This window comes from Diabrotica undecimpunctata, chromosome 1, assembly GCF_040954645.1.
Source record: "Diabrotica undecimpunctata isolate CICGRU chromosome 1, icDiaUnde3, whole genome shotgun sequence".
In the NCBI taxonomy this organism is placed as follows: domain Eukaryota; kingdom Metazoa; phylum Arthropoda; class Insecta; order Coleoptera; family Chrysomelidae; genus Diabrotica; species Diabrotica undecimpunctata.
The window spans coordinates 57,343,228-57,361,034 of NC_092803.1; the positions used below are offsets into that span (position 1 = coordinate 57,343,228).

The 17,807-nt window shown below is 32.3% G+C and overlaps 1 protein-coding gene across 1 annotated transcript in view; it reads right to left on the bottom strand.

The window, feature by feature from the left end:
- The window catches only part of LOC140449608 (membrane-bound alkaline phosphatase-like), a 59,104-nt gene that overhangs the window by 27,309 nt on the left and 13,988 nt on the right, over positions 1 to 17,807 (bottom strand). Inside the window, exon 2 of the mRNA XM_072542835.1 lies at positions 15,076 to 15,216. Within this exon, the coding sequence (XP_072398936.1) occupies positions 15,076 to 15,216 (141 nt within the window). The remainder of the gene's footprint in view (positions 1 to 15,075; positions 15,217 to 17,807) is intronic.

Here is a 17,807-nt window from a genome sequence, read left to right on the forward strand (position 1 = left end):
TCTTCTATTGGTTGTTGTTGTGCCAAACATCCAAAATGCAGTTTATGAGACCACGTTTGAGCTGATACAAAAGAGTTTTCACCATGGTGTGTTGATTCCAAACACTGCTGCGGTTTATCAGTGATTAAAATTTTTCTAGTGGAGTACTGTAGTATTTTGGGTACACAGTGTGTCCGTAAAGTATTGAATAAATTCGATATTTCCTATATGAAAAGCCTTTTTAAAAAAATCTAAAACACGTCGATTTTTAAATTTAATGTTCTACATTTTACAATAAAATTTCATTATACAAGGTGATACACATTACAGTGATGACGTCGTATTTTTTTAAATGTAACACCCTGTATTTAGGACATTTTTAGATTGATAAAAATAAGCTAATTCCAAAAAAGTATAATACTGGGGTCTAAGGGATATAATTTGAAAGATATGCGCTTAGAAAATTAATTTTTATTGAATTATAATATTAATAAATTATAAATAAATTATAATAAATAACTTGAAAGTAGTCCAATAATTAATACATGACTTAATCTAAAATGTTCGAATTGTAGCCCTTGTTGTATTTGTCAGTAACCCAAACGTTGTACAAATTCTTGTAGAACCTTGTTTATGCTTTCTTGAGAAATATTGTTTATTTCTTTACGAATTCTTGTTTTTAAGTCTACAATATTTGCAGGTTTCGTTTTATAAACAATATTCTTTAAATGACCTCACATAAAATAATCCAAAGGATTGAGGTCTGGCGACCTCGCTGGCCATTCAATATGTCCACGTCTTCCAATCCACCTGTTCGGAAAAATTTCGTTTAGGTACCTTCGAACATCTAAAGCATAATGCGGAGGCGCACCATCCTGTTGAAACCATAAACTTTTATTAAAACCTCCGAGATTAATTGTACTGGGGAATAAATTAACTAAAGTAGGTACGAGATACCCACTTAAAAACTGAAGGTATGCTGGCCCGTTTAAATTTCCTTCAAAATAGTAGGGTCCAATGATTTTATTTCTTAAAATGCCTTCCCATACTTTTACCTTTTGCGGGTATTGTGTATGATGTTCCCGCATCCAGTTGGAGTTTTATTTTGCTTAGTATCTACAATTCTGACTGTTGACCTCGCCATTTAATTTGAATGTAGCCTCATCAGAAAAAATAATATTTTGAACCAAGAGAGGGTATCGGTGGCTGTTCATTATTTCGCAAAATTGTATTCTTTATCTGAATGATCCCCGTTTAATTCCCGTACAACTGTGCATTTTACTTACTTTACTTACTTTTATTTACTTTGTGTACCGTTGTCTTTTCTTGTCTGATAACCTGATGTTCAGCATTTGTCTTTCCATGGCTCTTTGGGTCTTTGCTATTTTTTCCATGTTTTCCTTTGTAAACGTTTAAGTTTGAGAACCGTAGGTGAGAACAGGAAGTATACATTGGTTGAAGACTCTTGTTTTTAAATATTGGGTGTATTTTCTATTTTTTAGTATATAGGAAAGTTTTCCGAAGGATACCTAAGCCAACCGTATCCTTCTTTTTATTTTTCCGGTCTGATTTTCTTTATTTAATTTAACTAGTTGTCCCAAATATACATATTCTTTTACTTGTTCTATAGTTGTTTGTGCAATTGTAACTATTAATTCTTCTGGTTGGTTGGTCATAATTTTCGTTTTATTATAATTCATTTGTAGACCTATTTTTAATTACTATTTAAATGGGAATAAGCCACAATTAAAGGTTAAAGTAAGTTTATTGACGTTTCAATTTCCACTTCGGAAATCGTTCTCAAAATACAAACATTAGTAAATTAAACAATTTTTTTTAACCAAAATTTGTTACACAACGAGCCATGGAACGTGCAATGCTGAACGTGATCAGGAGTTCAAGACGTCATCAAAAGAACCACGACGCTTAAGTTGAACTGGGCAGGGCACTTAGCGAGAACACAAGATGGACGGTGGACAAGACGTATTATGGAATGGATGCCCAGAAACTATAAAAGAAGCCGAGGACGACCACCGACTAGATGGACCGATGATATAAAACGTGTAGTGGGAAACTGGCTACAAGCGGGCCAGTGTAGAGTACACTGGCAAGAACTGAGGGAGGCCTATGTCCAGCAGTGGACGCGATTGGCTGATTGATGATGATGATGATGATGATGATGATGATGATGATGATGAAGTACTTCCTATAAGATTTATCAATCTATGTGGTACACTTATTTTCCTCAAGCATTTCCCTATAATTTGTCCTTCTATCGTGTTACATGTTACCTTTAGGTCTTTGAATGCTAATACTAGATTTCCTTCCGTGCCTATGCTCCTTTCTATTAGGTTCCTAATGATATATGTTACCATTTGTCTGTTTTCCTGGTCTATATTTTGCTTGTTCTTCTCCCAGTTCCATTTCTACTTCTTCTCTTAGTCTCTTTTCAATTATTTCCTTATATAATTTAAAGCATACCTATGACAGACATATTGCTCTATAGTTGTCGCAGTTTACAATATGCTCCTTTTTTGTATATTGACACTAATGTTGTTCTGCCAGTCTTTAAGGATTGTTTGTTTTTCCCACGCCTCTTTATATACCATTTCACCAATCGTCTCTGCCTACAATATTTTTCTTTATCTTGTTCTAATCATATTTTGATGTGTTTTTTCCATGTCATTTTGTCTTTTTTATTTCTGACTTCACTTCTTTATTCCACCAACTTGTCCTTATCAACTGTTTATTACTTTAAGTCTTTAAGAATTGTTTGTTTTTCCCACGCCTCTTTATATACTTTTAACTGCCAGTTTGTTCCTTTTTCACCCATGTATTTTACCATTTCTGGTTTAATTTCACCATTTCCACCTGCCTTCCCTATTTTTATGTTTAATAATCCTTCTACTACTTTTTCTCTACTTATTTGTTTTAGCTGTATGTTTTCTTCGCCTTCATTTATTACATTGTCTTCCTTTATTACTTCGGAATCAAATTTTTTTCTATAATATTCTTTTCATACCCTAGCTATTTGTTCTGCTTTTATTTGAATTTGCTTTAGTGTATCTTTTACTGTCTTTATTTCCTTTTATTTTTCCCCTTTATGTGTCGTATTGTCGTCCAAATGTTTCTATTATTTGTTACATATCCTTCTTGTAGCTTTTCTTCAAAATCTTTCCTTGATTTTGCTTTTGCTTGTGTCACTATCCTTTTCGCCAATCGTCTCTGCCTACAATATTTTTCTTTCTTCTTCTTCTTCAAGTTCAGCTCTTATCGGAGATTGGAAATCAGTCTGGCAATTATAATTTTGTTGGTTACGCGCCTGAATAGTTCAATTGAACTGCACCCAAACCATTCACGGAGATTGCTTAGCCACGAGATTTTACGTCTTCCTACTCTTCTTCTGACTTTGATTTTACCCTACATTATATTCCTTAGTAGTTCGTATTTTTCACCTCTCATGAGTGTATGTGCCTCAAGTATTCCAATTTCCTCATTTTTATGGAATTTAAAACTTTGCATTGTTTTCCTAGTTGTTCGAGAACTTGTTCGTTGGTTTTGCGATTCATCCATCATATTTTAAAAATATGTCGGTAACACCACATTTCGAATGCTTTTAGGTTTTTAATGTTGGAATTTTGTGTCCAAGCTTCAACTCCATACAAAAGGGTAGAGAAAATATAACATCGAAGCATTCTTATTCGGAGCGATATATTGATATTGCGATTACAAAAAAGTTTCCTCATTCTATCAGAAGTTGACCGTGCAATTTCAATGCAGCATCTTATTTATTTTGTCTGATCAGTATCTTCTGTGATCCATGGTCCAAGGTATTTGTACGAACATATTTGTCCAATTTCTGTATTACCTAGTACTAGCTTAACTTTGATGTTTTGTGCTTTTGTAAATACCATGAACTTGGTTTTCCTCAAATTTATTTTTAGTCCATAATCGTTGCAATATATATTTAGTTGTTCAGCAAGGTGTTGCAGTTCTTCTAGTATTACTGTCAGAAAGACGGTGTCGTCAAGATATCTTATGTTATTAAGTGGCTCACCGTTTATTATAAGGTCTCACTGACCTCGCAAGCGCTAATTCTGAGATGGCTTCACTGTATAAATTGAATAACAAGGGTGATAAAATACACCCTTGGCGGATCCTGGATATCTTCGGTCAGTTCATTTTCAACTTTCAATTTTGCTGTTTGGTTTCAATAGAGGTTACAAATGATTCTAATGTCTCTACTGTCTATGTTTTTATTTAATAAAATTTCTTTAGGCCGATTATGCTGCACTCTGTCAAATTCCTTCTCAAAATCAACGAAACAGGCATATACTTCCTGATTTATATCTAAGTATCTCTGCAAAACAACACTTACTGCAAACAGTGCATCTCGTGTTCCCAGTCCTTTCCTAAACCATTTGTGTATTACTTATGCCTTAATCCAATTTTTTATGTATTCTATTGTGAATTACTTTTAAAAACAATTTCAAGACATGACTCATTAAGGCTATGGTGCGATGTTCATTGCACTCCTTTTGCAGTCACACTATTATCCTAATACGCTGATCAGCTTAAGTCACTAACTTCCTAATGTCCTAATCAGCTTAAGATGGAATACTGGTAGTTCTGTTATGACATTGTGAAGACACACTCAACTTCTAATACGGTGATTAGCTTGGGTCACTAATTACCTTATATGGTCACGAGTAGTTCGGTGATGACACATAAACACAGCGGAACGAGAGATAATAATTTGGTGTGATTTAATTATGACCATTGTGAACGAGTTTGATTTAATTTAATAAAATAGCTATATTTACGTAAATACGTGTTTTAACTATTTTAATAGACGATACTATTTTAATAGACGATATCAGAAGTGTGTTAAAGAACCTACGGTAGAATTTAGTGAACTGTTTTTAATGTTAAGTGATTAAAAGTGTCCAAAATGCCGAAAAGGAAAAAGTCCAAGCGAGATAGTAGTTCCAGTCATGGTACAATGAATACACAAGTGAAACCACAACAATTTTCGTCTACCGATTCTTCGCCGAGAAGGTAGTCAAGGTATACAAAAACGAAAAGAACACGTAGAATGAAGTAAGTGTACTTAAAGGTTTTTACTAGTCGATATGGAAGAGAAATTTTAATAAATCATACACGTAAAATGTATTAAAGACACTTATCACCTTTTTACTAAATATGGTTTGCAGTAGTAGAAATATATTGTTGTCCGGCATAATAATATATGTGGGCTTACTTTGTTTTACATGCAACAGAACTTTAATTTTATGGAAGTAAGTAGCGATATATTGTTTTATTTGAAAACGAAAAGTTGATTAGGTGTAACTTATTTGTTTATTACACAAATTATCTGCTGAATGGTAAGTCGTATCATTTATTTGGTTTTACCTGTATGTAGAGCGGAAAAAGCTGAGAATTTTGGTATACTTAACTCAATATTTTAAAATTTGTCATTTACCTGGTTTTCGCAGTATACCGACGATATTTCAAGCGATTTCTAAGCTTAGAGGTACCTCTAAAACATGGTACGCTAGTTTTATTGAAAATGAAGTTGCATGGTCTCAATTTTCTTGGGCAGAATGGAGATCAGTGTTAGAAAATACTTTTCAAAGTACACGAAATACTTATGATCTTTTTATGGACGTAGCCCATCATAAACCAACAGAGGGTTCTTCATTATATGAATTTTATTTTGAACATTTAGCAAAAATTAATAAACTTAAAGTAAATTTTTCCAAGTCAGATAAGATTTCTTTAATAATTGGTGCTATTAGAGACGAACATATTAAATCTGCTATTGAAGTTGCTCAAATCAAAGATGTCAATTTATTGGCAGTTTATTTAAGAAATAAGCTTTATCACAAAAGTCCAGAAAAATTGCCTGATTTAACAAATCCAATTGTTTTTTCCAAATCAAAATTTGTACATAATAACAAATTTGTTAATAACAAATTTAACAAGAATAAACCTTGTATGTGCTGTGGAATTCAGGGTCATTTAAAAAAAGATTGTCACCACAGAAACCAAATATGCAGGTTTTTTTTTTTTAAATTAAAGGTCATATTGAACAATACTGTTTTAAAAAGAACAAAGAATGTCAAGAGACAAAAGTAAATAAAACGAACAAAAATTTAAAAAAAAATAAATCTGTTAAACAAATACAGTTTGATTCATTCGAAAATAAATTTAATAAAATTATTTTCTTAAATGAGCACAGCCATACTGCATTCATTGATTTTGGCAGCGATTGTTCGCTAATTTCAAAAGAATTGGCAGATAAGTTTAAATTAGAAAAAAAATCATTAACTAAAGATGTAAAACTTTCTGGATTTTTGGGAAATTCTTTATCAGTTGAATATTATGTATTTGCTAAAATAAAAATCGATTTTGTAGAATTAAATATTATGTTGTATGTCATGGATAAAGATTGGGTTAATGACCTTCTAATAGGAAGAAATTTTACAGAAGATGTAAATATTATGTATTATAGGATAGATAATAGTTTAACATTTAAATATAAGAAAGACTTAGATAAAGAAATAAAGAAAGTTATAGTCTCAGAACCAATTTTAACAATATTTAATCCGAAACATGACATAATAGTTTACACGGATGCAAGTAGAGAAGGATTTGGAGGCATAATAACTCAAATTGTTGATGGTCCTGAAAAGTCAATTGCCTATTTTAGCAAGCAAACCACAAAAGAAAAAAAGAAATATCATTCTTTTGAACTAGAGCTTTTGGCTATTGTCAAAACCTTAGAAAGGTATAGATATTATTTAGCAGGAAGATATTTTACTGTAATAACAGACTGCAATTCCGTTAAAAATGCATTAGTAAAACAAACAATAATCCCAAGAATAGCAAGATGGGTTTTGTGTTTACAAGATTTTTGTTTTGAAATAAAACATAAATCAGGAGTACAACTACAACATGTAGATGCCTTAAGTAGGAACTTTGAAAGAACTGAAGCAGAGGAAAGTCTTGAAATTAAAGTGATGCTCATCCAAGAAGACGACTATCTAAGAGAAGCACAGGATACAGATACGGAAATAAAAAAAATTAAAGATATTCTTTTGTCGGGAGATCAGGAAAATCATAAGGATACTTTCAAGAAATATGATTTAAGAGGAAACAAAGTTTATAAAATAACAGAATCTGGTAGAAGATGGTATGTGCCTAAAAATTGTCGTTGGCAAATTGTCAAAATGAATCATGACGATATTGGACATTTTGCGTTGGATAAAACAATTGAAAGAATAAAAGAACGGTATTGGTTTCCACGAATGCGAAGATTTATTAAGAAATACATTTCGGCTTGTCTTGCCTGTTTATACCATAAATAACCGGGAGGAAAAAAGCCTGGCTATCTACATTCCATTCGAAAATATGCTAGACCGTTTCATACACTCCATGCCGATCATTTAGGGCCATTTGTGTTAACGAAATCACAAAATAAATACGTCTTGGTTTTGATTGATGCCTTTTCTAAATTTGTGTTTGTTGAAGCTGTCCCAGATACATCAAGTAAACATGTTATTCGTGCTTTAGAAGAAATTTTTAAAATATTTGGTAACACCAAACGAATGATATCAGATGCACGATCAGCTTTTGTTTCAAAAGAATTTTTGAATTATATGGCAGAGAGAGGAATTAGAGTGTTTACAACTGCAGTAGGAATGGCAAGAGGCAACGGCCAAGTAGAAAGGGCAAATAAAACATTATTGAATACCATGGCCACAATGGGTGCAAAGTTTGAGTCCGATATGTGGGATAAGAATTTAAAAAACATTCAACAAGGAATAAACGGAACAAAACACCGAATAACTAAATCTTCTCCCAGTGAAGTGTTTTTCGGGTACAAATTAAGAGTTGATGGAGACAAATACATAGATGATAATGATATGGACATTATTGGTGTAACGTCATTGAGAAAGGATGTAGCTAAACGATTAGAAGAAAACAGAATCAAACAGAATAACGAATTTAATAAAAAAAGATGCTCTCCAGTGAAATATGCTGTTGGTGACCTGGTATTGACAAAAGTTACAAGTTTTCCAGCAAACAATGAAAGTAAGAAGCTTTTAGAAAAGTATAAAGGGCCATTCAGGATTGTTGAGGTTCTACCAAATGATAGATATCGTGTAAAAGAAGATGTACATTCATCAAGAACAAGGCGTCCTTATGAAGGAGTTGTTGGTGGAGAAAACATCAAGAGATTTAAGATTCAAAGATCTTAAAATTATTCAGGTTAGTTACATGATAGTTTAGTCATTTTGTAGAATGACATAAAGATATTCTATTGTTTAAAAGGAATTTGTTTGAATAGCTGGAACTAAAAAAAAAAATATATTTTAATTGTCATTCTGAAAAATGACAACAAAGTGTTTCAATGATCTGAATGGGTTTATTTGAGTAGTTCTGACTATTTGAAGCAAATTTATTTTATTCGTCATTCTGAAAAATGACAAATAAATGTTTTAATGTTCTGAATGGATTTTCAGTTCGTCATTCTGCAAAATGGCAAATAAATGTTTTAATGTTCTGAATGGATTTTCAGTTCGTCATTCTGCAAAATGACAAATAAATGTTCTAATGTTCTGAATGGATTTTCAGTTCGTCATTCTGAAAAATGACAAATAAATGTTTTAATGTTCTGAATGGATTTTCAGTTCGTCATTCTGCAAAATGACAAATAAATGTTTTAATGTTCTGAATGGATTTTCAGTTCGTCATTCTGAAAAATGACAAATAAATGTTTTAATGTTCTGAATGGATTTTCAGTTCGTCATTCTGCAAAATGACAAATAAATGTTTTAATGTTCTGAATGGATTTTCAGTTCGTCATTCTGCAAAATGACAAATAAATGTTTTAATGTTCTGAATGGATGTTCAGTTCGTCATTCTGCAAAATGACAAATAAATGTTCTAATGTTCTGAATGGATTTTCAGTTCGTCATTCTGAAAAATGACAAATAAATGTTATAGTGTTCTGAATGGATTTTCAGTTCGTCATTCTGAAAAATGACAAATAAATGTTCTAATGTTCTGAATGGATTTTCAGTTCGTCATTCTGAAAAATGACAAATAAATGTTCTAATGTTCTGAATGGATTTTCAGTTCGTCATTCTGAAAAATGACAAATAAATGTTATAGTGTTCTGAATGGATTTTCAGTTCGTCATTCTGAAAAATGACAAATAAATGTTTTAATGTTCTGAATGGATATTCAGTTCACCATTCTGCAAAATGACACCCAAATATTTTAATGTCTTGAATGAGTTTGTTTGAATAGCCGTAGCTATTCGAAACAAATTTATTCACATTGTCATTCTGAAAAATGACAGCCATATGTTTTAATGTTTAAAAATGAGCTTGTATGGATAGTTGTAGCTATCTGAAACGAATTGATTTAGACTATGTCATTCTGCAGAATGATGGAGCCTTTCTATAAATTGGCATTCTTAATAATAAAGAACATATTATTTTTTTTTAATAGGTGTTGTACGATCGAGGACGGTCGTGACGTCAGGATGGTCGAATGCAGTCACACTATTATCCTAATACGCTGATCAGCTTAAGTCACTAACTTCCTAATGTCCTAATCAGCTTAAGATGGAATACTGGTAGTTCTGTTATGACATTGTGAAGACACACTCAACTTCTAATACGGTGATTAGCTTGGGTCACTAATTACCTTATATGGTCACGAGTAGTTCGGTGATGACACATAAACACAGCGGAACGAGAGATAATAATTTGGTGTGATTTATGACCATTGTGAACGAGTTTGATTTAATTTAATAAAATAGCTATATTTACGTAAATACGTGTTTTAACTATTTTAATAGACGATACTATTTTAATAGACGATACTTTGCATTGGCTTTTTTGGGTAGCAGTATGAATGTTGATTGGAACCATTCTTTAAGTATTATACCTGTTCTATATATGGTATTGAATAGATCCAAAAGAAGATCAATAGATTCAGTATTCACAATTTTGAGTAATTCGATAGGAACTTCATCAGGCCCAGGAGATTTACTACTTTTAGCTTGTTTTATTGCATATTCAATTCCTTCTCGTATAATGTCAGGCCCAGTATCATCCTTAAATTCTTTTGGTGCTTCTGTTCTCTCTTTGTCTTCAAAAAGTTGTGCTATATATTGTGTCCATCTCTGCATTTTTTGGTTTATATATGTTATAAGTACACCACTTTCATTTCTTAGTTGCCTAGTTTGAAGTGTTTTTCTAATTCCTATTAATTCTCTAATTCTTTTATGCATGTTAAAAAAGTCATATTTTTTCTCAATTTCTTCTAGTTCTTGGCACTGCTCATGTAACATTCTCTCCCTAGCTTCTTTTATTCTCTTTTTAATTAATCGATCCGTTTCATTATATTTAATTGAATTTTTTGTTTTAAATGATTTTCTTTCATTCACTAATAGTAGTATTTCTTCAGTCATCCAGTCTTTATGTTTTCTTTTCTTTGGTTTTAAGTTTTCATTTGCTGTTTTAATTATTGCTACTTTTATATTTTCCTATTTCTGATCAATGTTATAACTACTTTTATTCAGTTTTTGGGCATTACGTAGATTTTCAATAAGAGTTTATACAGTTTGTTCCTTTGTTTGTGGTTCCCTTAATCTCTTAATATCAATTCTACTTTGTGTGTTTTTTTTTTAACCAGTTTCAATTTGGTTCGTACTGTGATTACTATGGGGTTATGGTCTGAATCGATGTCTGCTTCAGGGTAAGTTTTGGCAGACAGTATAGAATCACGAAATATTTTTCTAATTTGTATGTATTTTTCTTTATCTTGTTCGAATCATATTTTAATGTGTTTTTTCTATGCCATTTTTTTCTTTTTTATTTCTGCCCTCACTTCTTTATTCCACCATCTTCTCCTTTTCAACTGTTTATTCCATTTTTTGATTCCACACACTTGGAAGTTGCTGATTTCTTTAGCACTTCACTATAAGTATTCCATCTTTCTTTCATTGTCCATGTTTCTTTTTGGCCTTTTAGTTGTGTCAATCTTTTTCTAGTTTCCTTCTTGTAAAGTTCCCGCATACTAATTTTCCCTTGCCAAACCATTTAGTTTGCAATTTTAAGTGTTTATGCTCGTATCACTTTTTTGAGCTATTGTTGAAAGGATTTCTTAGAAATTTTGACGATTGACGAATTACGGTTTTTTTACAAGTAATTAACAATAATTTATGTTTAGGTTAATGGCAAAGTTTTTTATATTATATGCGGTAACTCGATAAATTAAACATTTAATTATTATAATACTCGTAATCTGTAATATTTCTATATATTTATAAGCCAATGAATGTATTTCAATTTGTATAAAAACCACACCATTACAATATTTGTTATAAATGTAGACTTTTAATATATTTTTATTATAGTTATTTATTTTAATGACTTATTTTCTGTAAATTGAAGTTTTCAATAATTTTTGATCTGACAATTTAGCGTTAAGTTTGTGGTCTAATACTCCAGTCATCAGGGACGAAAATACCACCGAACCTGTAAATATCATACGAACAAGCTAAATTTTGTTGAGAATGTTAACTTTCTGACCCCAAAAAAGATACAAAAAAATTTATCACTTTTACCCCTCAGCTTCCCCCTAAAACCGCCATCCCTAAGAGGCGAAAAACGAAAAAAATCGACTCACCAAAAATCTGTATGCCGTAGAAAAAAATATGTCAAAAAAAATGTAGCTGAGATAATTTTAAACAAAAATATTTATTAACACTTTTTCTGTAGAATGCACCGTTCTCTTAGAAATAACGCTTGAAGCGACCGGTGATTTTTAATGTTAAGTACGCGCCCGAAATCAATTTTAAATAAAATTTAAACTAGACTGTAAAAATTCGATACCTTTTGACCAGAGTGTCCTATCGACAAAAATCAAAATGCGTTTAAAGGTAAAGAGAGCAGTTTACGTATGCAATTTTTGGGTTTTGCCGTAAATGAAGTCGGTTTCTATAATTACCATTTTTACATTTTTTTTTACCGATATATACCATTTTTTGCGACTCTCATGCGATCAATAATATGTATCCATTGACCAATTACTATTAAATTTTCATTATTAGATGCTAATCTTCAAAACGTTTAGCCTGAAATTTCGGTTTTGGATTTTGGCAACAAAGGTGAGGCATTTGAAATATGTCTAAAAATGCTAAATTTAAACTTTCACCTTACAAATGATCTAAAATCTTTAAAATTACTTCTGTTTAATTAAAAGAGTACATTTTTCGAAACGACAAAACTTCAGCTACAAATTACACCTAATATTGTTTTCGTAGAAGTATTTCATGTGACGTGCGATCGTTTGTTATGTAAATGTTTAAATTTATGTTTTTTGGGCATATTTCAAATACCTCACCTTTGATGCCAAGACTCAAAACCGAAATTTCAGACTATATGTTTTGAAGATCGGAATCTGCTAATGAAAATTCCGTAGTGACCTGTCAATGGAGGTAATACATATTATTATTTTCATGAAAATCGTAAAAAATGGTAAAAATCGCTTAAACTTTATTTATTTAACACCGTTATTAAAACTGACTTCATTTGCGTCAATATAAAAAAATTATACAAAAAGCAGCACATTTCATCTTTAAAAAGCATTTTGATTTTTGTCAAAAAGACACTTTCATCAAAAGATATCTAATTTTTACCGTCGGGTTGATACAAATTTTATTTAAAATTGATTTCGCCGACTTTGCGCGAGTAGATTGTTTTAACTGTAGTGTCATCTATGCAACGTTCACTTTCCAAATACTTATCTTTAACCTTGACAACATGTTCACACACTTTCTTCCAGTTATCTACAGTTACTCTGCCAAATTCCTGTTCCACCAACACATTTACGTCTTCTAACTTAAAATAAACGTTCTGTTTTGCAACTTCATTTTTTATTTGCGCCCAAACCATTTCTATAGGGTTCAAGTCTGGATGATATGGCGGAAGTTTGAAAGAAACATGTCTACATTCTTGCAGCACTTCAGATCCAACAGATCCAACAACAGATCCAACGGGCAAATTATTAACTGTTCTTTCATCCATTTTTCATAATATTCTGAATTCATATTATCATAATAATCTCCTGTCTTAGCGCTTGACTTATAAAATAAAAAGGGCATTCTGTATGAAACCCATCTCCCCACCACCATGTATGATAACCAACCTACTTCCTTTTGAAATGTTTTTAAACAATCCTTTGCCACTGTCATCTGTCCAGCTATTTAGCATAGTGTGTCCTGCATGTACATAGGTTTTATTTACATAATTATACAATTGACTTATCTTCGCTTCTGTAATATTTAATTTTGTCCAAATATTTAATGCGTAGAGCACTAATATCATTTCGTTCAATTAATAAACGTCGATTACTTTTCGTTTTCTTGCATTTAAATCCCAAATCTTTCACAATTCTGTAGAAAGAACTCACACTTCCAGTCCACTCATACACCTCTTCAAGCCTTTTCTGCAAAAGCTTCAATGATACACGACAACGTACAGTCTCATGGAAACGATGAATGGTATTTATCAAGTCTGTCACCGTTGCTTTCCTTTTAGGAAGTGTTGTAGCTGGAAATTTTAGTGTATTATTTGACTCTGCCTTTGTTAACATACTCCCTTGTTGAATGTTCCTTTCTACTATACATAAATATTCTCCAGTAGCTTCACTCACACGTTGTTTAATACTGGTTCAATTATCTTCAGGAAATAGTATTTGCATATATTTAAATACGTTGTAAACTATTCCTTTGGATTCTGGTATCAATCTGATATATTTACTCGTACTACAATTAGCCATCTTCAATCTACAAAATAGTTCTAAGACGCGTGGTGGCACCTTTCTTGTTGAGACTCGACAACATAATGAGACTAAATTACGAACTCGTTTGAAATCCAGTGACTAGAAATTCTCGAAAATAATTCTTCTCAGTTCTTTGTATGTCATCAACGAGTCGTTAAGGAGTCATTAATAATAACTTTATAATTACGGTTTTAAGGTTACTGATACTAAATTAGAAATTAACTTCTACCAAACTTCATAGAGTATTAATTATTAAAGATGGTATTATAACAAATAGGGCCTGCGTAGCGCAAGCGGTAGGATGCTTGACTCGCAAGCCGGTGGTCCGGGGTTCGAATCCCACCGCCGGCAAGAACATCTAGACATTTTAAAAATGTCTATAGGCCCCAGGTCGACTCAGCCTGAATAAAAATGAGTACCTTGGGTAAAACCAGGGGTAATAATAGACGGTTGAAGCGTAGCACTGGCCATGTTACCTTCCTTGTATACCGTAGGCCCTAGATATAGCAGACTACCCTGCTATACTCCCAAAGCCGCGACAGCGGTATAAAACGGGAGACTATTATATATATTATAACAAATAAAAAGTTTGTCTATAAAACAATCTGTGTACAATCAAACTCCATTTATTATTTAAGTAAGTAATAATTTTGTAATTACTGCGATTTCAAATAATTTAATTTGTTTAATATTGCAACGCCACTGCATGGGTCTGATCATAGATTCTATTGTCTGCGCGATTAACTATTTCGTGGAAGGACTCGCCACTCGATTTGAAATAAGCTGTACCATATATTGAAAATTACCAGTCACTTCAAGCGTTTTTTCTGAGAGAACGATTTATTCTATACAAAAACATGCTAATAAACGTTTTTGTTCAAAAGTACCTCAGCTACATTTTTTAATTAAAATTTTTTTTTCTACGGTGTACAGATAGATCTTGGTAAATCGATTTTTTCTTTTTTTACCCACCTACAAGGGGGAGTTTTAGGGAGAAGCCTTGGGGTAAAAGTAGTAAACTGTTTTGCATATTTTTTAAGGTCCCAAAATTGACATTCTCAGCAAAATTCAGCTCGTTCGTATGATTTTTAGAGGTCAAATCTCTGATGATTGGACTATAATAGATATTCTTAAATAATATTCAGTGCCCCAAATCCAAAAATAATTTAAAAATTATATTGATGAACAAAATGGAACCTATTAATCAATAAATATATTTTATTATCTCACTTGTATTAATCTTCCTTGATAATTTTTCTTCTAGTACTTCAACGGCTTCTTTGTCCCAATAATCCTGTCGTTTTTCCTGGTCCATTTCTTCTTGAGTTCTGTTTCTGACTAGCTTATTTGGATATGGCGAAATGTCATCATCTAAAACAAATCGATACCAACGTGTAAATATAACAATTTGCTTGGCAAAAAAATATGAATACTATTCTTATTTATGTCTATGTCGGAGATGACACGATGCTTATCGTAATTGAAGACGTCCTCCAAGAAGGTGATCAGGCGACATTAAGCGCATTCAGCACAACTGGATTTAGGGTGCTCAAGATCGAATGCATTGGAATTATTTACGGGAGGTTTATGTTCAGCAGTGGTTTATGATGATAGTGGGAGTACTACAGGTTCTTGACGCATTTAATGAAATGAGAAACACCGAGCAGCAAAATTTTTCACGAGCACATTTTTCCTTACTGCCTATGCATAGGACGATCCGATAGATCCGCGTATTCTACTTACTTTTGTTACTTTTATTTTTTCTCTTATTTATTTATTTGTAGGATAGCCCTATTAACATTTTAATGTATAAAATTTAAATACAAAAAAACACTCGGACACGTCAATTTCATTTTTTTGAAGAAATATTCTATAAATATGTTGGCAGGATGATGGATGAGCTAGTGCAGAGTTTCCCAAACTTATTTAAACCGCGACCCCCCAATATCCCCCCATTCATTTATTCAATATTATTTGACAGAAATAGCGTGCCTAATTTACAATTATCTGATGGTTTCTCAAATTTATTTTACTTTACTGTTTAAGTTTAAATTAAAAACAATTATTTTATTTTAATACAATTATTTTAATGATTGCGATCTGTCTCACTAGTAATTAGTAGTAGGTACTTCTGCCAGAATAGCATTTACAATAAAAATAAATAATAAGAAGTCGACTGCACATTGTACACCGCGACATATTAGCTAGTGTCTACATCGCAAAACTCTTCCATGATAATCGCGAAAGCGCTCGCTACTAGATGGCACTCTGGAACGTTCTCGTAGCCTCGTTTTGGCTTTATGTAAGCGGCTATGCGCAACGAAACCTCAGTTCGAATCCAAACAGCCTATGGTGGCGAACGCGGTGTTGAGTGAGTAAATATTTTACGACTTACGTATTCCCGTTTACGTATTTACTTCTACGATTAATTATAAATTATGGATAAGTTTTTAAAAAGAACTGCAGAACCATCTACGTCTAAAAGTGGCAGTAGCAGCAATAAAAAGAAAAACAGATTCTACATTGATGAATATCTTAAATATGGTTTTACCGTTATTTCCAATAAACCACAATGTGTTATTTGTGGACAAGTCTTGTCAAAAGAAAGCATGAAGCCATCAAAGTTACTTCGACATTTAAATAGCAAACATCCAGATAAAAAAGACAAGCCCGTAGAATTCTTTGAAAGAAAGCTGAACGTCCTTCACAAACCTCAAGACAGTTTTCCCTTGGCAACCACTACTAATGAAAAAGCATTATTAGCAATTTATAAAGTTGCTTATCGTGTTGCCAAAACTAGTAATCCGCACACAATGCTGAAAATCTGATTTTTCCAGCAGCTGTTGAAATGGTACATATAATGTGTGGGGAAAGAGAGGCTGCAAAATTAAATACAATACCTCTGTCAAATAATACTATCCAAAGAAGAATTAGTGATATGGCAGAAGATATTCAAGTGCAAGTTGTGGAAAATCTTAATAAATGCACGTACTTCTCTCTTTAAATGGACGAATCCACAGATATATCTTACTGTGCCCAATTCATTACGTTTGTAAGATATGATACAAATAATGGCATTCAAGAAGATATTTTATTTTGTTCCCCATTGGAGACCAATACCACTGGAAAATGTTTACTCGACACTTTTGTGAAACGTACAAGTAAATATGATATTGACTGGGATAAATGTATTGCTATATGCACAGATGGCGCTAAAGCTATGACAGGACATAAATCTGGTCTTGTCGTCAAATTACAAGAAGTAATGCCTAATGCCAAATAGAGACATTGTTTTTTACTTCGAGAAGCTCTTGCGTGTTATGAAAACCATCATTAAAGTTGTAAATTCCATTAAAGGAAAATCAATTTTCCGATCCTATTTTGCTTCTGAAACTAGGTTTCCTTGCTGATATTTTCGAGCAATTACATATTTTGAACAGTAATTTACAAGGTCGCGACATTAATCTAATTACAGCCACAGATAAAATTAAGGCGTTTCTAAGAAAAATCGATTTATGTTCGACCTCACTTGGCAAAAACAACTCGATTCATTCCAGTGCCTTCAGGAAATTATGGAAAATGTATCCAATTACAGTGCTACAAATTTTGAACAAGTTTTTGCTGACATGCATGTTACTTTGCTCAATTTAAAACAACAGCTCTGTGATTATTTCCCCGGAGAAATTCAAGACAGTTACGACAGTTGCAGATGGATACTAAATCCGTTTTTAGTCGATTCCTTTCAGCATGTTGAAATACCAATAAACATGAAAGAAGAACTTATTAAAATATCAAGTGATGGAATGTTGAAGCTCCAATTTTTTTCCCAGAACTCGGACCAATTTTGGACCGAAAAGATGCAGGAATACCCCCAGTTGGCGAGTGAAGCTGTAAAATGTTTGGTTCCATTTGTAACATCATATTTGTGTGAGTTTAGTTTCTCGTCTATAACTGCCATTAAA